The sequence below is a fragment of the Cyprinodon tularosa genome, unplaced genomic scaffold, assembly GCF_016077235.1.
Source record: "Cyprinodon tularosa strain WSP-4 unplaced genomic scaffold, ASM1607723v1 ctg533, whole genome shotgun sequence".
In the NCBI taxonomy this organism is placed as follows: domain Eukaryota; kingdom Metazoa; phylum Chordata; class Actinopteri; order Cyprinodontiformes; family Cyprinodontidae; genus Cyprinodon; species Cyprinodon tularosa.
The window spans coordinates 1,242-24,928 of NW_024039267.1; the positions used below are offsets into that span (position 1 = coordinate 1,242).

A 23,687-nucleotide genomic window follows, 5' to 3' on the forward strand; every position below is an offset into this window, starting at 1 on the left:
GTTCCTGTTGCTTTTCTATCACTGCATGAAAAGTGGGATTTTCGTCAATATGCGGCACTGTAGATTGTCGTGGAACTTCAGGTTAGCGGCAGTTTACGACAATTTGCAGGCTTTGCCGAAAACTCCCGTAAATTGTCAGAAATTGACGTGGACTTTGTTAGGCAGTGTTCCCCCCATGGAATTCTAGGGGAGGCTTTAACATGTAAATGAACATGCTGTGAGCTATACAAATGCAAATCAGGGTTGCAGGGGGGGTTTTACCCCAAGTGACATTTTTCTAAAAGGTAAGAACATCTCTGATACAAAGAGATCAGGCTCAGTATAGCCTCTTACATTTTAGCTTGAATTGATTTATTTAATTAAAATATAGAGACCAAAACAGATCTTTAGCCGACAGAGCAATACATTTAGAGCAGTAATTATAAAAAAAAAAAAAAATGCATTTAAGATAAAAAATAAAATGTTGTCTGTCAATATGCTCAATTCACAATAACTTAAGTGGAAAAGTTTCAAGAAATGAGTCTGAGATGATTCACTTTATAACATGGCGCATTATCTTGTTGGAAGTAGCCATTAGAAGATTGGTACACTGTGGTCATAAGGTCCGGCCAGGTCAAGATCCGCAATTGCAATCGCACCAAACAGGAAAAAGAACATCGACAAATTCCGGTTCGTCAAATTAAAATATAGCAGCAACAGATCAGTGACTAGAAATTATAGCACAATTCTTATATATATATATATAAAAAAAAAAAACTAACACCGTTTATTTAAATGATTGGATCCAAACTATTGGTTATTCACCAACGAGGAAGCAGATTTCTCATCTCCATCAAAATATTTATTTTATACCGCGGGACTTAAACTTTAATCAAATCCATTCAAAAGAAACTTCTTATTACAGGAATGAAAAGAGATGCTGAGTTTGGGAGTAGAGAACAAGTTCATTCAAAACAAGCAGTTTTGAATTATCCTTATCCCCGTTACAAAAATCTACAAAAATATAAATATATATTTGGGCAGAAACTGAACATATGCTGGATGATGATGGGATTTTTTTAATATGTCATATTAAATTAAGCGCTCACAGGGTTCATACAGGAATGAGTGACTCTAATTTAATGCTATTTGAAATTATTTTAATGCCATCAACAAGAACCATGTACACAAGTTATTAGTGTACATGAAATATGAAGGAGCTGTAAGCACAGTTCCATGACTCCTGTATGTATGTAAACACACACACACACATATATACGTATATATATATCCTCTAGCTTTTTCTCCGCCTGGAGCGATATAATATATCTGACGAAATTGTTTTTATAAGCATTTTTTATTAAAGAATTATAAATACTTCGATAAACATATTTAAATAATTTTAGTGCCAATTAAGGCCTTGATTTAAAAAAAATGAATGATTTTTTAATTATTTTTATTGATCCGCTGAAACCCTGGTTCATCTCGCGCATGCTCTGTACGATCTCCAAGAAACTCAGAGCGGAGGGGTCTGCAGCCACAGTGGAGGATGTATGCTTTGCTTTGTGCAGGCGGTCTGGAGCGTCTGGATTTCGGGGTAAAACTCCTCTTGGACGCGATGGCGACTCTGCATCGAACAAGACGAACTCAAAGAAGAGATGCTAGCGGTAAATATATGTTCGATTACTGCCTGCTAAGCTAAAAGCAGCCTAGCCTAAGCTATGGCTAATAACAGCCTAGCCTAAAGCTACCGCCTTGCAAGAACAAGCTTTATTAAAGTGTATTTTTTGTGATTAACAGGAAGCAGTACGCCGTCTTCACAACTCCAAGACTAATTGCAGGCGCTATGATCCGGAGCAAGGGTAACATTTAAAGAATATGCTTTCATTCTGCGGTAAAAGGCAATGGATACGGATAGATACCGACCATAGCTTTACATTTTGTTTTCACGGACTACTGTCGCCTCACAATGAGGCGGTGACCTCCTATTTGCTCGGAGCCATATCAGCAAGTCCAGATTTGCACGATGTTGATAAAGACGACATTGTGTGTAAGTGACTTGTTTTAATGTTTTCTCCTTCCTTGTTACTGTGACTTGCGTTTGATTTTTTATTTATATCACTCTCATTTAATTGTTTTCCAGCTGCCTGTAAGACGTATTTTCAGACGGTACGCAGGAGCTTCAGATATACGCAGCCAGCCAACGGCTGCGTGCGGAGGCTATCTGCTCAGAGTCGGGCCAGAAGAAAGAGGGTAAGACTTTATTTGGTGACTGTTTTTCAGGTGCATTAATAGATGTGTTGTGTCCATACGCAGTGCGCTGATTCATTGTTTTTTTTCCAGCTGCTGAAAGCGAGGCAGAGTGTGCTAGCAGATGAGGAAGTGGAACTCTGGAAGTCCGCCTTCCTCGGCTGTGTCTCTGGATGGATTGTACGGTCGCCGCCATTTCGTAGGCCGGATCTCACTGAACTCTGTGTTAAGCTGCAGTCCCGGTTAGAAGCGATGCCGAAGTACAGGGCCACGCACAGTAGGCGTCTGCACATCGGACCTGCCTCGGAGGGAATGCTGCCAGTTACCTCCAACCCCGAGGAAGCAAACGGACCGTTCACGGAGTTTTAATTTTTAGATACGCATGTGTTTGGATACGCGTTGTATATAGTTGTGTGTGTTTTAATAAAGCTCTTTCTTTGCATAAACAGCTTCCTGGCAAATGTTCATTTCCTGTATAAATTCATTCATGTCCTTGATGGTAGCATAATAATTGTGTAGTAGTGTAGGATAACATAAATACACACCATATGAATGAATAAATATATGAATGAATAAATATATGAATGAATAAATATATATATATGAATAAATATATATATGTAAATTTATATGTAAATATATATATATGCCAACCAATCACGAGCGACTTTACTTGTTTAAAAAGAAGTGGTTCCGTCCAATACTCAGTAAGAAAATTAAAGCCTGGCGTGGCCACGTGTGGTTTTGCTGCCAATCACGAGCGATTTCATTTGTTTGAGAATAGTGGTTTCAGCCAATACTGAGTAGGTTATTCAAGCCAGACCTGGTCAGCCTCGCGGGTTTGCTGCATTCATATGCTAATTAGGGCCATTAGTACAGCTGATCGCTCTCCACATACGTCAGAGTCCGTTTCCGACAATTTGTGGCACGACAAACGCGGACAAGCACGGGTTGCAAATTGTCGGAAACTGACGAAAATCAGGCAGATCTGCGGGAGTTTACGGGGGTTTATGGGGACGAAAATCTCACTTTTCATGCAGTGTATCTGGAACAACCAGTCCAGCCAATCTTCACTGACCTCTGGCCTCAATAAGGCATTTCCACTGAGAACGGCAGCTAACTGGCTGTTTCTCTCTTCCTCCCACCATTCTCTAAAAACCTAGAGATGGTTGTGGATGAAAACCACAGCAGATTTTTGAAGCACTAAGACCAACAACCATGCCATAAAAAGCAACTAAAATCACCATTCCAAGTCTGGGCTCATCCAGAGGCCTACTTCACAGAAGCTGAATTCAGATCCAGGATGAGATAAAGCCAGGCTTGATCTAGCCTGATCAGTGCATCCTGGCTTTATCCGTTTCACTCTGACCAAGCCAGGCTCCAGAGGTGGGATTATGGCAGATTCACTGACTTAGCAAACAGTGGATCAACTCAATGCCTAAATAGCCTAAGATACAGATTTCCTAACCACTTCTCTTCAATGAAAACACCATAATTGAAGAAGTTACTTCTCATTTATCTCAAATACAGAAAGCACAGTAACAGAATGACACCATGGGGGTGGAGTTTTGTGGAGCAATGCAGGTGGAGGAGGAGATGAGAAGGTTTTAAGTGGAGGAGGAAGAAGATACCTGGCTGTTATCAGCGATATCTCAGGAAGCTGGAAAACCAGTGAACGGCGGTGGTTTGTTAGAGCGCTGAATAAATCCAGAGATCAACAGGGAGAAGATAGTGTTTCAGTTTGACAGATGCGTGAGCTGGACGACCAAAGACATTTTTCAGATTTCAGGATGTCAGCCACTGAGGACCTTTCACTGCCTCCTGTCATGGATGTGCCTGAAAGAGGGAAGACTAGCCATGTGGTTCACAGACAACAAACTCTAACAGAGAGAATTCAAGTGTTTTCTGAAGGAAAGATCATGAATGATAATGTGACCTTTAATGATATTCTTCCTGATGGGAAATTGGAAAAGGCTGTAGAGGATGGTGTTCAAAGAGATGTGCTGTCAGAGTTTGGGGTGACCTTTATGAGCAGTGCATCATGGGAAATTACTTTAAAGCTCCAAACCTGTGACACGAAAGAAGAAAGCGAAAGTGTAGGGCCAATCATTGCTTTGGGCTGGAAAAAGAAAAGCTCTGAGCCAGAAAACTTTCAGCTGAGCTTCTTGAACAAGCTGCTCTTGGTGTCGCTGAAAGCGATGTCTAACAGTGAATGAGGCTGCATTTCAGAGTCTGAAAGTCTTGACAAATATATTAGAATTGCTTGACTTGCATATTTGTCGTAGGCCTCAGACAGCAAGAAACACAGCAGATCTTAAAAGAGCTGCTCACCAAAAACTTCCCCACGAGTCAGCCTTTGTTATAGAGGAGTGGAGTAATGTGTTTGCACTAAATCAGCCAGAGCTGACAGGAACTTCAGCTGCCTTTGCTGCACTGCAACCAACACAACCTAAAATAATCCATTCAGTCACTTTCCATAGTGACCTTAGTGCCCTTAAAAACTAACCAGGAAGTAGCTAACTTCAGATCTTAGAGTGATTCTGTCCATCTTTCCAGTTTTCTCAGGTTTTCTCCTGGATCACATCTGTTTCCAGGGAAAAACATCACTGTGTCCTTCACACAGGCTCAGGGCTTCCAAAGAAGACCTATTGTTCACACATGTGGGGGTTTCTTAGAGCTGACAGTCGCTAATGAAACATTTCTGACATGAAATGAACAAAGTTTTAGAGCAACATCTGGATTATGGATATTGCTTAGTTTGATCCCAAAGTAAACAACATTAGTCTGTTTGTATAGATTTAAACACTAAAGTATTAAACCCAAAATACTTCTGCAGGTTTGAACATTTTTTCTAATGAATGTTTCTATAGCTGATGTTTTATGATGTTGTGGCTTTAACCAGTTTATAGCTACTGTTGCCCAAGTCTGATGGAAGCAGTTGATAAACCTCAATCTAAATAATTATTCACTTCAACAAACACCAATGTCTGAAGTTATTGCTGTAGTTTTTTCAAACAATGCAGCAAAAAATGCAGAGTTGTTCTCATTTTAAAGATGTTTTTCCAACTATACCAAAGATTTTCTTTTTTTGTTCAAGTAAAGACAAGTACATGGGTTCCGAAAGTGTTTTCCATTCAGCTTTTTAATCAATATTTTTTCTAAATTAGACATGCATTTTTCAGGCTGTTGAGGAACAAAACACTTCGTAGCAAAGTGCAGAACATTGTTACAGGTTACAATAAAATGAGCTTAAATGGTTCAAGAAGTATTTTTATGAGGTTTTCTTTCATATTTACATTTTTTTTTAGATTCATTTAATAGGATCCATCCATCCTGGAGAGGTCGTCCATCGCAGGGCAACACAGAGACACACAACCATGCACACACACGCTCACACCTAAGGGAAATTTAGAAACAACAAACAGCCTAACAGTCATTAGTTGGACTGTGGGAGGAAGCTGGAGTACCCTGAGAGAACCATGCAGGCACATTAAAACTTCAACACTTTAACATGGAATAATGAGCAATTAATGAGCTTCACACCAGACTGGAAACTAGAAAATTGTCCAGATGATCACTGATCCAGACCAGCTGCTACCCTCCAGGAACCGGATAGTAACTAGTAGAGTTAAATATTGGATGAAATATTCTATCTTTGCTGTCTTTAAGCTGGTTCAGAATAATTAACAGTGGAAAACAACATTAAATGTCAGAACATTTTGAATCAGACACTACAATGGTTATTTAGTCATTAAAACATTGGAAGTGAGAAAATCAACATTTCCAAGCTCAGCTCTAACATCTTTGCTTCCAAACGGTCTCCTAAACAGAATCCCTGTCCAAGAACCAATGGGTGCCCCCCCTACAACTCCTCAGAACAACCAGGACCCCCAACACTCACTAGCTTAGGGTTGGTGAGGAAGAGTTAAGGCCAAATGATGATTCAGCCTTGGACTCTATTTTCAGTCCAAGCAGCTCCTCCTTAATGACAGCAGCCCTCCTCCACCCTGCTGGGGCCGGACTGGAAGGGCTTCCTGAGTCCATCTGAGGTCCTGGATCGCTCCACACCTGCTTTAGCTAACTTGCTAACAATGAGCCACAGCGGTGGTTCATCAGCAGGAACAACACAGATTTTCAGCAGGATCTAAAGGTTTCAGCAGGCGAACATGGAGACAGAATGAATGGAGAGTAATAGAGGAAACACAGAGAGAAAAAATATCTCAGCATTGGAAACTGCTGAACCTGTCCAGGGTGTACCCCGCCTCTCGCCCATTGACTGCTGGAGATAGGCACCAGCACCCCTTGCGACCCCAATTGGGACAAGCGTGTAAGATAATGGATGGATGGATGGAAACTGCTGCAGCTCTCAGAGACAAAGAGAAATCAGAAAGACAGAGCAGCTTTTCAGATCTGATCCAGGAAGTTCAGTGGGAATATTAAATCAAAGAGAGAGAACTTTCTGTGGTTTGCAACAGCATCCGCTAAATTTAACATTAAAGTTCATTAAAGGTTTGATAAAGTTGTTCAGGATTATTTTTTAAATTCATATTTTCACATGTTATAGATCATATATTTTATTCTCAATTTTAATTTGGATGGAAAAAATATCAACACGATATTATGGAGACGATGAAAACAAAGAGGAAAAAGGACTGAAAACAAACAAATCTCTAAACTCAGAGTTCATCATCAGAATCCAGTCAGAGTCTCTTTAAACTCAAACTGCTGCAGCTTCAACCTCTGAGGATCATCAGGACACAGATCAGCTTCTCTCCTCTGAGAAGTTCATCTCTTCTGCAAACTCTTCAATTTGAAGGTTATTGCCTCCCATCTCCACTTCCTGCAGAGAGAAGAAGGATGAAGAGAGGAGATCAGTGAGTGTTTCCAGCCTCTGTCTCTCCATCAGCTGTCAGTCAGTGATGCAGCACATCCAGGGTAAAGAGCAGCAGGGACTTCAGTCCTGTTCAGAGCAGCTGTGGAGCAGAGCCAGCTTCCGTTCAGCTCTCATCTTAACGTGTTGGAGTGAACACACTGAGCTCCAAGCTCACACAGCTCAACACATTTTTATGATTCAGTCTGGTTCCTCTGCAGGTTTCCCTCCAGTCCACAGTGGAAACCACCTGCTGAGAGTCCTGAAGGCTTCATTGCTGCACAAACACTGTAGTGATGGATTTACTGCTGCTACATGTTAGCTGCTGCTCCATTTAGACACAGAAACTCTGGCTGCTGATCAACATCTCATCTGTTTCTGAAATAGCAGCTGACTAAGAAACATGGAGGCTGTCCCTGAACACATCTGGATGAGACTAATGACAGAAGGACACATGTCCAGATGTGCTGAGTGGACTTCAGCAGAGCTTCTGCTCTGTAGAAAGACCACATGGTGACTAAATGGAATGATGGTTTGTGAAATCAGAGCCAGGCTGCATTCAGACTGATCTCAGAGCTGTGGCTAAGATGAAACTGATCAGTTGTTTCCTGTTGAAATGAGAGAACAAAGAGTCTGAGATCAGATCTGATGCTCCCACAGTTTGATGGATGAGGACCACTGTCTCTAGACATGTTGGAAGGCTGGCAGCTGGAATCCAGCTTCATTTCCTGGAGACATGAACACAGCAACAACAGTCGTCTTCACATCAACACAAACACAGGAACAAAACCAGCTTCTAGCTCCTCTGATTGGCTGATTGGTGTCTCTGTGTCCAATCAAGAAGCCTGTCACCATTCTCCTCCCACTGAGAAGCTGCAGCTTTACTGGAAACACTGGATCTTTGCTTTGATACTAACTGGGTTTAGAACAATCCTGCTGACAGCAGCTGGACTCACTCCAACCATCTACTTACAGAGTCTGCAGTTTGTAGTCTGGACTCTCTACGAGATCCTGCAGCTGCTGAACATCTGATTCCTTCAGGTTTTTGCATCCCAGGTTCAGCTCAGTCAGATGGGAGGGGTTTGACTTCAGAGCTGAGACCAGAGAAACACAGCTGATCTTTGACAAACCGCATCTCCTCAACCTGGATAAAGAATAGAAAGATGTGAGCTGATCCAACAGGATGAAAACATTCAAACATGCTGCTGCTCCAGTAAAGACCTGCTGACTTCAGCTCTTTATCTCTGTCAGCTCCACCAGCAGCTCCATCAATACAAACTCAGCTTCTGCTGCCAAATTCTTCAAGTTTCACAGAAACGATGAACAAATAGAGATGAATGCAGCTCAATTCAACTAGATGATCAATTATTCCACAGTAGGGCTGCATAATACTGGAAAAAGGATGCTAGGGAAGCTAGCATCCTGTTGATGATGAACCTGCACTGATCGTACTCTTTTCATCTTCCATGTTTTGGTCAGTATCTCAGAGTTCTTCTTTTTCTTTTCTATTGCTTTTATTGGAGCTCAGTAGCGGCCCATGCCTAGGTGGATCTCTACACACAGTGTGTGTCAGCTACCCTTTGTTCAGCCCTAGGCCTTGTGAGCTGGGTTGTGTGTTGGTGTTTCTGCCCTGTTTGCTCCATCTCTTTGCAGGTTATGATGATGGGGATCCTGAACAGAGGATAGAAATCCCTGCCTCTTTCTCTCTATCTCTTCACACACCCCTGATGGACGCCCTGCTGCTAGACACAATCATCGTCATGATCATCATCATTATTATCATTGTCATCATCATCATCATGATCACCACCTTCATCATCATCACCATCATCATGTATTGACATCCATTGATTTTCAGTCATTTTAACCCTTTCTATGCACTGACCCTGACATTAAACCTGAAACTAACTGTTAGCCAAACAGCTCAACAAGAGTAGAATAATGTCCTCACTTTACAACAAGCGGTCCTCATTTTGATGGTGAAATCAGAAACATGGTGGTCACTCTGATGATCACACAGACACATCCAATCATTTGCTCTACCCCACTAATACAGACACTTCCATCCATTCTAGTTTTTGTTAACCTGTGTTTGATCCTAAATCAATGTTTCTCTCTGCACCTTGTGGCATGGTCTCCAGTTTTTAGGACCCTGAGCCATAACACCCTGAAAATAAATGACAGGAAGTCCAGTTCATTTCCCTCCTCCATGACTCTGCCAACTTCAGCTTTGCTTTCTATGTTAGGATATGAACTGAAGGCTCCAAGTCCAACTCAGGAAAAGATTTATTAGAATAGAAGATATCAACTTTGTTTTTCAGCTGATTCTATCAAATTCTTCACAGAAATATCAACTGAACTGTTTTAAAGACATCCTGTAGAATAACTAACCTGATGAAGGTTAGAAAGAGATCTAGAACCTTCTACCAGTACTAACCCAGTTCTCTCTGAACTAGAACTTCTTCTGAACTCGGTTTAAGCAGGTTCAGATTAACTGATTCATGTTCATATTTCTCTACCTAAATATTCTGAACTGAGCTCACAGCTCCTACTGGAACTAGTTCTCCTTTATTTATCTTCATGTGCTGAAATAAAGTCCAAACATAAACAGGTAATGATGTCCTTCAGTAATCAGTGTCTGGATGATCCAACAGCCCAGTGGTTCCCAGTCCTGGGTCTCATTTAGAAAACATTGGTAGGATCCAGACTAAAAGTTTACGTACGGCAAACTCCTGAAAATGGATCACAACAAAAAAAATCATGATTTCTAAAACTGTGTGAACAAAAGCAAGCAGTTTTCCTTTCTAGATCCCAGCTGCAGCTCAAAGTTTGTGTCCAAGGCTCCACCTCATGTTCAGGCCTATTCAAGCCTCCATCCAAGCAGAAATGGTCCATCAAAGCACAGCATGAATGTCATCGTGTCTTTAAATGAGCCAGCTGATCAATGTTACTTCATGGTTCTCTGGGCTGCGTCTCTGTCCAAAAACCAAAAGGAAATCCCTCAGAGGAACCTGAGAGCTTTAAGGTTGGAGCCTTCAGTTCATGTCCTGACATAGAAAGCAAAGCTGAAGACGGCAGAGTCACGTTTAAAGGCCTAAATGACTGATGGAGTTTCTCACAGAGCAGAACTGGGTCTCTGCTGCCCGATGGCAGCGACAGCAGAACCTGAGCGCCTAAGGAGAAATGCTGCTGCTCTTTCTCTAGGAAATTTACTAAAGTTTACCCCCAAAATACAGGACAATCTTTAGTTCACCTTAAACAGAACAACGTTAAATGACGTCAACATGAGCTTCATTCACTTGATGTTCCTCACTTCAAAAACTGCATTGTTCAATTCAGAAATGTGAGTTCAGCTCAGAAATACATCCATGGATTAAACTAAATGACACATCAGGATTTTTGATATATGCCATCTTCCTCTTTATCAGCAGTTTTTTCTTTCTACTCAAAACATTGTACCAGAGGCCATAAAAACAAGGGATAATTTCTCTGGAAGAATTTCCAGATGGGCAGGGACACTAAAGCCTAACAATGCCTCCATCTACCAGCCCAGATCCATCCAGCCTCTCTGGATCTGCTACTGAGAAAATGTGCAGCAGCACCAGGAGCTCAGTGCCTCGTACAGAGGAGGAGAATGGGAGAACCAAGTGTCCTGTCCAGGACTGAAGTCTTGGAGAGGTTCTGGGATTCTTCCTGCGTTCCACACTGCTGCCCATGTTGGCTCAGCATCACTGAATAATGTCGCTGGTGTAGCGGGTGCCAAAACAGCGCCTGTGCCTTTAAGGACAAGAGGTCTCGTGAACGCACGGGAGGGGAACGAGCAGTGTGTGTGAAAAAAGGAGGAAGACGGACAAAAAAGAAGATGGATAAAAAGTTAACCAGCAGGAGTCAAGTTTGGAGCAAATATCGCTGATTGAACCAGCTAAGGAGCTAACTCCGGTGTGTTTTGAGTCAGTAGGACTCACACACACCCACCCTTCACACGCTCAAAGCACTGTCCATAACATTTGCCGGGTCAAGTGGACTGAACTAAACTGTTATATCTGTGTTTTCCCGTGCGACACACACCCGTACTCACGCAAACTCATACACACAATGCTAATAATGCTCGCTGGGTCAGCTGGACTGTACTGAACTGTTGAATTCGCAGTGCGACACACACACACACACCCATTGTTTTTTTTTTATTATTGGGAGAGACTGTTGAGCTGCTGAGCAAGACTCCGCCACACACACACACACACAGCTGCATGTACACACGCTCACACGTTACTGTGTGCTGCTCAGCCCACTGCCAACTGCCAGGGCAAATGTTTATGTCTGTTTGAGAAAAGGTTTGATGGTTCTTTGTGTTATAAATTGATTCATATTGCCGGAGGTGAATTCTTTTACCTATGCGAGAGTGTTTTGATATTTTTTTTCTTTATTACAGGTTGATTATTATAACCACTGTTTCCTTGTGTTATTAACTGTTTGTGCTATATATGTGCCATATATTTAGTTATTGTACAACTTAAGTGAGCTCTAGCTGCTAGTTGTGTTCCCTTTACCCACTTTAATTGAATTGAAGTCAGGTTACTCTAATCTGGGGGTAGGGGCGCCTCACTTGGGAAGCCGGTTTAGGATAGTAGTGGGGTGGTGACGGGTGTGCTGGGCCATACCTCATCACATACACCTTCAGGCAGCCACTGTACATTACTGAAGTCCACTCTACCAAGCCTAGGTGAGCTACCCAAGACAAAGCGTGCTGCCACAAAGCGAGTATTGAGGCCTTTAGGTGTTGGGCATGGAGGACCTGGATCCTGTCCCGTTCGGTACTCCCCATGGTTAGGGTTAGTTAACCCCCCTACAAGGCGGCGGTAAACTCCCGTCTGCTACACTGGGAATGGGAGTGGGAATTTCCTGCATTATCAGCTCTAAATTCACTGGATTTTGGTAAGTTCTGGATAATGCTGCAACCCCCCACTGAAATTCAACTCATTGTTTCATGTTTTCTGCTTATTATTGCATAAATCATGATAGGAAGTTTAAAAAAGAAATAAACATTAACTGGATCAAAGCAGTGAAGAAGAAATCAGACTTTAGCCTGAAGATCCTCAGTGTGGATCAATAGAATAACAGCCATATGTCTGCAGTTTAGAGTCAACACAACTTTACCATCAGAAATATCAGCACTAAACTAAAACATGGTGACTGACCTCAATGTCTGTAGTTTGCAGAGGGGAGACTGGAGAAAAACACAGAGCTGCTTCACTCCACCATCTTTCAGGTTATTGAGGCTCAGGTCCAGTTCTGTCAGATGGGAGGGGTTGGACTTCAGAGCTGAGACCAGAGAAGCACAGCTGAGCTCTGACAAACTGCAGCCAATCAATCTGAATAAAGAATAAAAGATGTGTTGAAGCAACTGGAGAGACGGGTTAAAACTAAAATAATAAACATCAAGATAATGGAATATTTATTTAGATATGATATAGGAATTTTTTGGTAGAAATAAAATAAAGATTCCAAACCAGCTCTCATGAGGTGGAAGAACATAAAGTTTATTAAAGCTACAGTGTGTAATTTTCAGCGACATCTACAATCCAGATTGCAGACCGCAGCAACATGAACATCTCCCCCCCACCGCTTCTCCCCCCCAACAGTACGGCGAGCGTTACGGGACAAAATGTCTTCCACGACGTCCGCATCACCTACCTTCTCAAGTGATGAGGTTAGTTTACATAGATAATTTTACAGATAGTATTTCATTAGTCTGTGTGTTCAGTACCGTCTCAGTTCATCTCTCTCAACTTGCCGTAGTTACTTTCGAGCGTAATGGGCGATCTCGCAATCGCTAGTTTGTTGGCTCTGCGCTGCCGTAGCGCAAAGATGTCTGCCTCCATGGCTGCGAGACCCGCTCCTATGTAATTATAAATAACGAATTCTAAGGCAACGCAAATATTACGGTTAAGAGGCTGAGCTCGTAGATGATGATAAATAACATAGTTATGTATAATATATTACATTTCTGACTGTATATCCCTGTAATTATTACACACTGTAGCTTTAAGTATTGGGTGCAGACAGCTGAGGGCAAAAATGATGAAGAAAGAACATCGACCTGCTGAGTCAAGCATGAGAGCTAGGTGCAAAGATGGATGACAGAGCTGAGTTTCTCCAAGTTGGTGCACACACCTGTTGAAAAGCGTCTGGGAGGTTTAACCACAGCACACTATGATCAGATGGTAACGGTGTGCTGAAGGTGGTGTCACAAAACAAATACAGAATTATGAAAACATAACAGATTTAAATCCCTTTTTTGTTTCCCTGTTCCATGGTGGCTCTTACTGTCCACTGCCAGCCACAGTAGGAGAATTATTATCTTTCTTCTTTCTTTAATGCCAACTCTCCTCTGTGACAACTCTAAAAGGTATCAGCACTGAGAGCCAATAAAACATGGATAAGTGCCGCTTCCAGAAAACTCCTCTTTGGTTACAGCCACATGCCTGTGTTGCCTTCACTGGAGCTGGGAAGTTACAAAACTCCTTATTTAAAACCATAGGGAGTTTGTAGGGAACAACTGGATTTGACAACAGCTTAACTTTGTCAAAGTTAAGATGGCTCTCAAGTTTAAAATCTAAGTTTGTGGCCATTGGTTTTACAGAATGATCCAGATATCCCAGGTGTAAAGGTAGGCTCTCTGAAGGGCCTCCAAAAACATCATTTTTATCTTTTTTGCCATTAAAATGTAAAACGTTTAAAGCCATCCATGCTTTCACATCATCCAAACATTTCAGAAGAGATTCAACAGTTTTTGTTTCAACTTAGCAGAAGAGCTGACTATCCTCTGCATCAAAGTGAAAAGAAACCCCATGTTTCCTAAGGATCCAAGAGGGAGCAGATAAAGAGTAAAAAGAAGGGAGCCTAAAACAGTAGAGGTGGGCGGATTGATCCTAGGAGCAATGCTATCGATACAAACGCTGGTATTGAAATTTAACAATATTCGTTTACCAGGATGAATTCTTTTTATTCTATCCCACACCATAACTGCTGCTGATTGACCACGCTCCCTGTCTGTATAATTACAGTGCATTGCTGCTCCCCCTCCCCTCTCGTCTCGGCTCAGCACACAGGCTCAGCCTGCCCCCCATTCAGTTCTCTCTCCACTTCACACACAAACAACTTTGCAGCTTAGATGCCGGAGAGAGAGAGAGAGAGACCATTGGAGCAGAAAATACCATAAAAGAAAACAACAGCAAGCTGTATGGTTTGTAAAAAGTCGGTTCAATGCAGTTTAAAAAGCACATGAAAAACAAGGAGCAAGAAAACCTCGAGCTACAGAAATGGAGAGAGGAGACGAGACTCGCCCATTGCCCCGAAAGACCCTCAATCAGACCTGATTGAAAGAGGCATTTCAGACCTCCAGTGAATATCCAGATAGATAAGAGTGATCACCTTTAGCAGCAGTTCATGTTATAGGTATAGTGGAGATTTTCACAAAACCCACGGTTCGGTTCGCGGTTTGGTGGTCACGGTTTTCGGTTCGGTTCGGTTTGTTGATTGTTACCCTGAAATCCCATAAAAATTAATGAAAAAATCCCAAAAAAATAATGAATTGTAATTATTTGTAATGATCCACGGAAACCCTGGATCATTTCCGCATGTGTTGCTGCTTTGAATTTAATCATCTCGCGCATGCCCTCTACAATCTCCAAGGAACGGGAGCCACAGCAGCGGCTGTAGGCTTTACTTTGTGCAGGCGGTCTGGAGCGCGGCGGAGCGGAGCGCTGACGGAGTATGTGGGATTTCGGGGTTAGCCTGACATGTTGGTCATGTTGCTGTTAGCATAAACAAAACGTGTTGCACAATGCTTGCACACTGTTGCACTTTTATCCACAACTTTCTTTCCGCCGTCATCGTAGGTCACTCTAAATGCAAAGCGGTCCCATACAGCAGACCTATAAAGTGCTGCTGGCGCATCTTCCAACTCCTGTTCTTTCCCACCCATACTCACACAATTCTCCACAACAACTGATTTTTTTCTGCTACACCCGGCTTCGCGGCTTCGCTTCTTCTTCTTGTTTACTACTGGTGGTTGGCTTTGGTCGCAGTACCACCACCTTCTGCTCTGGAGTGTACATGCTTTGCCTATGAGAAAAAGGAGCAGCACATGAACCGAACGCAACACACGTGAATCGAACCGAGACAGTCGAACCGAACGGTTCAGACGGTTTTCATAAACCGTTCCATCCCTATTTTATTCATATTGTGAACAGTTAGAAATGAATCTTAAATACCATATTGAGCAGATGTGAGAAGTGAATTTCTCCACTGTGAGATCATTAAAGTCTATCTTATCTTGTCTCTCAATATTTCTTTGAGAACTGGTATGACAGCAATCCACTACTTTAGGAAGTCACTGTATGTGTGGTGTATATGCATAGCTGAAGTAATTAGACTTTTGCTTACAGTTATTTAAGTATTAAGATGTTACTGTTACAACAAATGTTTAATGTACTCAGCACATTATACCATATATCAAATTATTTTTTGAAAAATAAATCAATTGAGATAAAAAAAAAAAATGATACTATGTACATGGTACATGTTGCACAATATTTAACATATCTTTATCACATGTCTTAAACCCCTTAAGTAGTCATTTGTTTATGGAAACATGAAACCTGCTACTTCTATCAATGAAGCAGATGGTAGGAATTTCCCCTATACCCCAAAACCATAATCTGTACAAGGGTTAAAATCTGCTTTTATTGCAGTTTCACAAATCAGAGATATCTGAAATAGTAATTTTGACTGGCAGTAACTCTATTATGGAGATCTGATATTAGAATTCATACTCGTCAGAATTCATTTTTAGATACAAAATAATGTTTATTTTAGATTGGAAGAATTTTATTATTTATATCCGGAAATACAAGCCCAATACATATGAATGGGAAATGTGACATCATTTGTATTAGTAAGAATTACATTTCAGATATCTGAAATGTATATTTTAGATTGGAAGGATGTTATCTTAGATATCTGAAATGTTTATTTTGAATAGGAAGAAATGCATTTGAGACATCAGAAATATATATTCAGTTAAGCTAATAAATGTCAAAAGGGACACTTCGAATTTGTAAAGATTTCTATGTATCTGAAAGTTTATTCTTACTAGTACAATTATATTTTTGGCAGCCTGAAATGTAATTCGTGCTAGCAAACATGTCATTTAGGATATCTATTTGTACATTTCTTGCTAGTAAGAATAGAGTTTTGACTAGGAAGAATCTCATTTTAGACATCAACAAATGGAACAAAAGAGCTTCTAATAAATGTTAAAATGGCCTGCCATACTCCTCCTCTTCTATCTCCTCTAACACTCAACCAAACTCTCTCCTTCTGCAATTCTTTCCTTTTTTTCCCCCCTTACACCTGTGCTACCTTCACAGACTGTATTGCTGTAGGAAAATACAATGTTAACTGGTAATGCCCCACAAAATAAAAATTACTTATTTTAAACAATGCAAACATATTTTTTAATAACTTTATACGAACTACAAATTAACTAAAATAAAGGATGTAATGAATGAACTTATCCTTGCTATTTATTATCTTAAATATCTTTTATGTTTTACTATCCGGGTTACATTACTTTATGTCTGAACAGATACCTGCCTTGTTTCCTGCTTGTTCTGGATAGAATAAAAAGCACTTTAACTTTAATCTCCCAGATGTATGAATTATTTTAAGAATAACTTCATTTAGAATAAGGAGATTTCAGTTTTTTTCACGTTAATGACAAATCTTCCTCATGCTCCAGGGTTGCCTGTGGAGTACCACAGGGATCAGTGCTAGGACCAATTCTCTTTACTATATATATATATATATATATATATATAGAATTTACTTCTCTCATCTGCTGGATATTGCAAACATTAAAAATATCCTGTTCAGAGGTGATGCTGAAAAACTAGTCCATGCATTTGTTACTTTAAGGCTTGACTATTGTTATTCTTTACTATCAGGAAGTCCACAAACTGTAGTTAAAAGTCTTCAGCTGATCCAAAATGCTGCAGCCAGAGTTCTGATGAAAAAGACAAATCATACCCCTCCTATCCTGGCTTCTCTTTATTGGCTTCCTGTTAAATCCAGTATAGAATTTAAAATCCTCATGCTCACATAAAAAGCCTTAAATGGCCAAGCTTAATCTGATATCAGAGATCTGTTTGTTCCTTATGTCCCTAACATAGCACTTGACTCTCAATCTGCAGGTTAGAATTTCTAGAATTTCTAAAAGTAGAATGTAGAATTCTGCTGGAGTACACTACAAGCATGCTTAGTGTGAGGGATTGCCTTTCAGTCTATGAGTCGATGCAATAAACTAGTTTTCCTTGTCCTTGTCAAGTCGAGGGAGAAAAACACAAACAACCCACACAAACTGGATTCTTAAAATTCCTTAGATAGAAAACTTTGAATCAATCTGACTGGATGCCCTGGTGAGCTGTAAATTGCCTTGAGATGACATGTGTTGGGAATTGGTGCTATAGAAATAAACAAAAATGAATTGAACTATGAGATCATTAATATTAACCTTGAAACAAAGTTAGATATTCACGGAAGGAAAATTCCTTGAGAAGTTCAGATTATTTCATCCAGAGAGAAATCTGACAGAAATTTGGTTAGCAGATAATTTATAACATGGAAACTTTGATGATTCTACCCCTTTAAAGAATCAGAATTTAAAATCAATAGGAACTGGGATTGAAACAAGGAATCTGAATCGTTGAAATTCAAATGATGCCAAAGAAGCAAAGGTTACCCTGTATCTAAGTCACCATGGCAACGGCACCGTCAGGCCGCCCCAGAAAGACTTTGTCAACAAACCTCAGGGACATTTGTTTAGCCAACCAGCAATTGATTGACTGACATCAGAGACTCACCAAAGAAACCGTCTGCAAATCAAAAGCCTGTTGAGTTTAGTTTGACATAGTTTGGATGAAGTGTTGCTGTCTAACTGCTACTTTGAGCTTCATTATACCTTATTGCTGATCAATGTAATGTCCAACAATTCATTATAATGACGTCATTATGAGCCCATATTTCAATTAGGAACGCCGTCACCACACACACAATGTGATCTACAGTTAACGTTTAAAACAATTCAGGACATCACGATAAAACAACCTTAAAAGCCATGGAGTCTGCTGGAAGCTTGTTCCAATAGCAACTATTGTGATTGGGTCAGCTCAGGGTGACTGGTAAATTCCAGACCTGTCAATCAGCTCCCTGAAACTCTATGCTTGTAAAGACAGCAGCGTAGTGAGAAGTTGAACAGTTGTTATTCAGTCTGCGTTCCCCCTGTGCTGCGCTCTGAACGCAGCACAGGGTAATAAAGCAAACATGAAAGATTCCACGGATTTTATAGCAAAGTTGATACACAACTACTTTCTTAAAGCTAGTTTTCTCTCATCAGACAGATAATATATTAACATATAATATCCATATACAGACATCTAAGCTCTAAAGTTGTGGCTTCTGTTTTAAAGGCTGTCCATCTGCCTGCTGACATTCGGTCATCCCAACAGAGGAAGGACACCAGCCACAGAGGAAAGGCTGGAGAGGAGGATCAGATGTTTGCTGCAGTGAGGACACAGGTCTCCTTTACCACTGATAATATTGGGTCATATCAGATCATCAGAACCAAGATGAAGGAACTCTGAATCAGCTCTAAGGTTCCTGATGAGTCTCCTGATGAAGCATCATTGGCTCACAGAGACATGGCTCCAACCCTCTCTGACAGCTGTCAGATTAAAGAGGACAGGTTCTCTCTGACCCGGTCCAACAGAACAGCAGCTTCAGGACAAAGCTGAGGAGGAGAAACCTGCTGCTGCCATCAGTGTTTTGTTGTTTTTAAGATTTTATTGTTGTCTTCTTAAACATCATTTTTCATTATAATTGTTCCAAAATGTTTGTGGTTCTGGCTCTACTCCGGAGGAATCAAACACCATTCTAGATGTAACGATATGGATAAGAAATGTGAAGCCATCTTATCTCATCTTTTCCAAATCAAACTAAAAGATCTTCATTACTATCATGTCATTAATTCTATTCATTTCTTACATGACAACAGAACATTTTAAAAGTTTGAAGAACAGGAAAATAAAGTTCAATATTTGATGATGTTGATGATGTTTGAATAAATAGAGAAAACTCACCCTAGTTTCTTCACTTTGCAGATTGAACTCTCCAGTATCTCACACAGATGCTTCATTCCAGAGTCTCCTAAGGTTCCCCATACATAGATCTGATTTATTATCACTTCAGTCAGGTAAAGGTTGGACTTTAGAGCTGAGGCCACAATTTCACAGTGAGCCTTATTGAGAGAACAGCCACCAAGTCTGTGATTAGAGGAGAAATAAAGTCAGTTCTAATGAAATCAGACAATCTGGATGATAAACACAGACTAAAACATGATGAGCAAACAGTGATGTCATCATCTGATAAGCATCTGCTCTCCACATCAAGGCCCAAACGTCTGGGAGGAGACAGAGCGCTTGGGTCAAGCAGCATGTTTCATGTGAAAGAAGTGAAAGTTCTCCCAGTAATTAGAAAAGGCTCGAATGTCTAAAGGGTTAAAGCTTATGCTACTACAGGTCTTTATGGAGGACATCTAACAGCTACAACAAAGGCTGCAGATGAAGTTTTGATGAGGAAAATGGTTCCAAACTCTGGAAGCAGAGTTGTCAGAGCTCTGGGAGGTTCTGACAGAAACTAGGACTCCAACAGAAATGACATTTTCTGAAACCAGACACATATCATGGTCCAAGTTTCCATCGAAGCTAAACAGTGATTTTATAAAAACACTCAAAGAGACTAAAAAGGTGAATTCTGGGCTAACAGCCTAATCAGTGAAGAGAAGTTTAAAGGTTCTGATGGGTCTCTGGCTGATTAGATCTTTAGAGGAAACTCTGATTTTCTACAATCTGAAGGTTTCTATTAATTTCAGTGGAAGATGGAAACTGATCCAAAGTGGAATATTTTAAATTTGATCCAAATCTCTAAACAGCAAAAACTCCAAATGGTCCAAAGGATGAAGGATGAAGTTAAAGAGAAAAAATGTCCAGAAGCAACTAGAACCACGAAGAAGAACCAGGAGCACAATAGCGCTGGATCAGCATCACACCATGAAGACATCTTGACTCACCGAGCCGTTCTGCAGTTCCTCAAAACTGGAACCAGTCTACATCGTCCATCCTCTGATGTGTTGTATTTCTCCAGGTCGAATTTGTCCAGAACCTCGTCTGACATCTGCAGCATGTAGGCCAGAGCTGAGCACTGGATCTCTGAGAGCTTCATTCCTGATTTCAGGAACTGTTGGATCTCCTGATAAACTGAGAGGTCCTGAATCTCCAGACGACAGTGGAAGATGTTGATGCTTCTATCAGGAGATACATCTTCATCAGTGTTCATCTCCTTCAGGTTATTGATGACTCTCTGGATGGTTTCTGGACTGATCTTCATCTTACCCAATAGAAAGCCTAAGAGTTTGTGGTTGGACTCCACAGAGAGGCCATGAAGGAAGCGAGCAAACAGGTCCAGGTGGCCATTTTTACTCTTGAGGGATTTCTCCATGACTTTCTTCATGAAGTCCTCCAGAGATGTTTCTCTGTATTTTTCTCCCAGGAAGTTCTCCACCACCTCTGTGTTCCTGCTGGTGAAGCAGCGGAGCATGTAGACTGCAGCCAGAAACTCCTGGAAGCTCAGATGAATGAAGGAGTAGACTGAGGTGTCGTCCATCCCTCTCTCCTCTTTAAATATCTCAGTGAACAATCCTGACAGCATTGAAGCATCTTTGATGTTGATGTCACACTTTTGCAGGTCTGGTTTATAGAAGATCAGATTTCCTTCCAGCAGCTGTTCAAAAGCCAGTTTTCCAAGAGACTGAACCATCTTGATGTTATCTTGAGTCCATGGGGAGTCTGTGTTCTGTCCTCCATCATACTTGATCATTTTCCGTTCGATCTGAAGCTTCAGGAAGCGGATATACATCCCAGTCAGGGTCTTCGGCAGCTCTCCTCTATCTCTGGTCTCCAATAAAACCTCTAGAACATCAGCAGTGATCCAGCAGAAGACGGGAATGTGACACATAATGAAGAGACTTTTTAATCTTTTAATGTGGGAGATGATCCTGCTGACCTTCTCTTTATCTCTAAACTTCTTCCTGAAGTACTCCTCCTTCTGTGGGTTGGTGAACCCTCTGACCTCTGTCACCATGCCAACAAACTCAGGAGGGATCTGATTGGCTGCAGCAGGTCTTGTGGTTATCCAGAGGAGAGCCTTTGGAAGCAGTTTCCCCCTGATGAGGTTAGTCAGCAGAACATCCACTGAGGTGGACTCTGTAACATCAGTCAGGATCTCATCATGGTGGAGAGAAAGTCGACTCTCATCCAGACCATCTAAGATGAACAGAACCTGGAAGTTTTCAAAGCTGTGGATCCCTGCATCTCTGATTGGCTTAAAGTGCTTATGAATCAGTTCCACCAAGCTAAACTTTTCCTCTTTTAGAGCATTTAGCTGTCTGAAGGTGAATGGAAATATGAACTGGATGTTCTGGTTGGTTCTGCCTTCAGCCCAGTCCAGAGTGAACTTCTGTGTTAAGACTGTTTTCCCGATGCCAGCCACGCCCATCGTCATCACGGTTCTGATTTGATTCCTTCCTTCTGGTGATTTGAAGATGTCTTCTGATCTGATTGTTTCTCCTGGTCTGTTTTGTTCCCAGGATGCTCCTTCAATCCTTCTGACCTCATGTTCATCGTTGACCTCTGTAGTCTTTCGCTTTGTGATGTAGAGCTCTGTGTAGATCTCATCCAGAAATGTTTCCTTTCCAGCTTTAGCAACGCCTTCAGAGACACGTTCAAACTCCTTCTTCAGAGAAGCTTTAAGGTCACGTTGACATCGACCAACAACCTCTGAATATAGAGAAAAAGATGGAAGAATAAATTTAGAAAAACATAAAGAATAAGAACGATTTCTGGCAGAGTTTTTTGTTAATACAGGTGTCAATGCCGAGAGGTATTTTCTGTATCCAACCAGTTTCTTATGCACAAAGAGTTTGTGCTGCTGTCAAAATAAAAGATTATATTATGAAGAAATTCTAAAGCTTGCAGCAAACAAATACATCCCTGATATCTCAAAAACCATGTGTGCACCTGTTACTTAACCAGGGCCGGCCTATCCTCTATGGGACCCTAAGCAAAATTAGATGTTGGGGCCCTTTTCTGATACTATGAATTACAGCCAGATGATCAGACCATTCACACCTGTTATAAACTTATGTGATCTAAATACTATATTTTTGCACATATAAAACCTCTATCTGATCTTTTCATGATAGTCTGAACAACATGGTCTTATATACAAATTGGCTATGTGGTCCTAAATCGGATACGAATGTAATCTTTTTAAATGCAAGCTGTGTCAGAATGGCCAGGTCGCATTAATCAGACCTGAACGTTACTAATACTTGACAAGAGCCAAGAAAGAAAAACAACAACCATGGCAGACAATAATGCAGAGTTAATACACTGCCTGAGGTTGGGAAAGAAATGAAAGATTGCAAGATGCGCTCCAGTACTACCATCCATGTTTATTTCTGTAAACACATCATGCTCGCTTGTGACATCATTGCGTCCTCTACTGTGCATGTGGGATGCTTAAGTAGCGTGATGTAGTTCACACAGGAGATCACATACAAGTAGCATATATTTGGAAATGTGAAAAACCACACAGAAGAATCGGATTTAACAAAAAAATCGGAATTGAGTATGATCCTTTTCTTTCCAAGGACCAAGGCCTGAAGCCATGTTTTAACACAAAGAAATGTTTAAATAAAATTGTTTGATAAAATATTGTAGACTATTCTGTGTTCTGGTGCATCTTGTTTATAAAGTTCCCTTCTTTGCGGATCACAGACTGTTTTCCCAATGCCAGCCACACCCTTAGTCATCACTGTTCTGATCAGTGATGGGACTAACGGCGTTGAAAGTAACGGCGTTACTAACGCTGTTACCTTGTTTTAGTAACGAGTAATCTAACTAATTACTTTGACTGTAACTATAACGCAGTTACCATTGCAGACATCCCGTTACTGCGCTTTACTCAGGTCGCACAATTAACCTTTTTTCATGATAGGACTTGTCATGAGAGAGGGGAGGATGAGAATGGCTGATGTATAGAGAGATTCCGTCTGTCAGTTGGGTAGGTGGGTGTTTTTTGCGGGTGGGTTTTAACGTACAGCACACACAGAGAGATGGAGAGTGAGGATGACTCCAGCAGCAAAATAGCGCTTTCCAGATGGAAATACTGGTGTTACGTCGAGCTGCGCTTCCCCATCAGATAGGTTTCCCCTGCATCTCCGCACAGCGCAGGCGGCACGATTCACTGTGCAAGTGACAGGAAACGCGCATGCTCGCTAAAGGCGCGCAACAGTCGCCCTGTGCTCACGCTACAGGAGAACTATGGAGAGCGTGAACACTCAAATGATAGCCTATATGGAGAAAGGGAGAAAGATCCAGTCATTTCCTTAATGTTCGCATCTCAGCAG

The 23,687-nt window shown here is 41.1% G+C and overlaps 1 protein-coding gene across 4 annotated transcripts in view; it reads right to left on the reverse strand.

Annotated features, from left to right (window-relative positions):
* Positions 1–5,358: 5,358 nt before the first annotated feature.
* The window catches only part of LOC119796077 (NACHT, LRR and PYD domains-containing protein 3-like), a 35,572-nt gene continuing 17,243 nt past the window's right edge, over positions 5,359–23,687 (reverse strand). For 2 of the 4 annotated variants that reach the window (XM_038304442.1, XM_038304441.1), the window contains 5 exons: positions 20,289–22,053; positions 19,300–19,482; positions 12,298–12,471; positions 8,073–8,243; positions 5,359–7,069 (listed from right to left, as the gene is read on the reverse strand). In XM_038304442.1, coding sequence (XP_038160370.1) covers positions 7,015–7,069; positions 8,073–8,243; positions 12,298–12,471; positions 19,300–19,482; positions 20,289–22,053 — 2,348 coding nt within the window. In that variant the 3' untranslated portion in view covers positions 5,359–7,014. Of the gene's footprint in view, positions 7,070–7,279; positions 7,828–8,072; positions 8,244–8,345; positions 8,399–12,297; positions 12,472–19,299; positions 19,483–20,288; positions 22,054–23,687 lie in introns of those variants that run through there. The other 2 variants (XM_038304443.1, XM_038304444.1) reach the window with 2 other exon arrangements.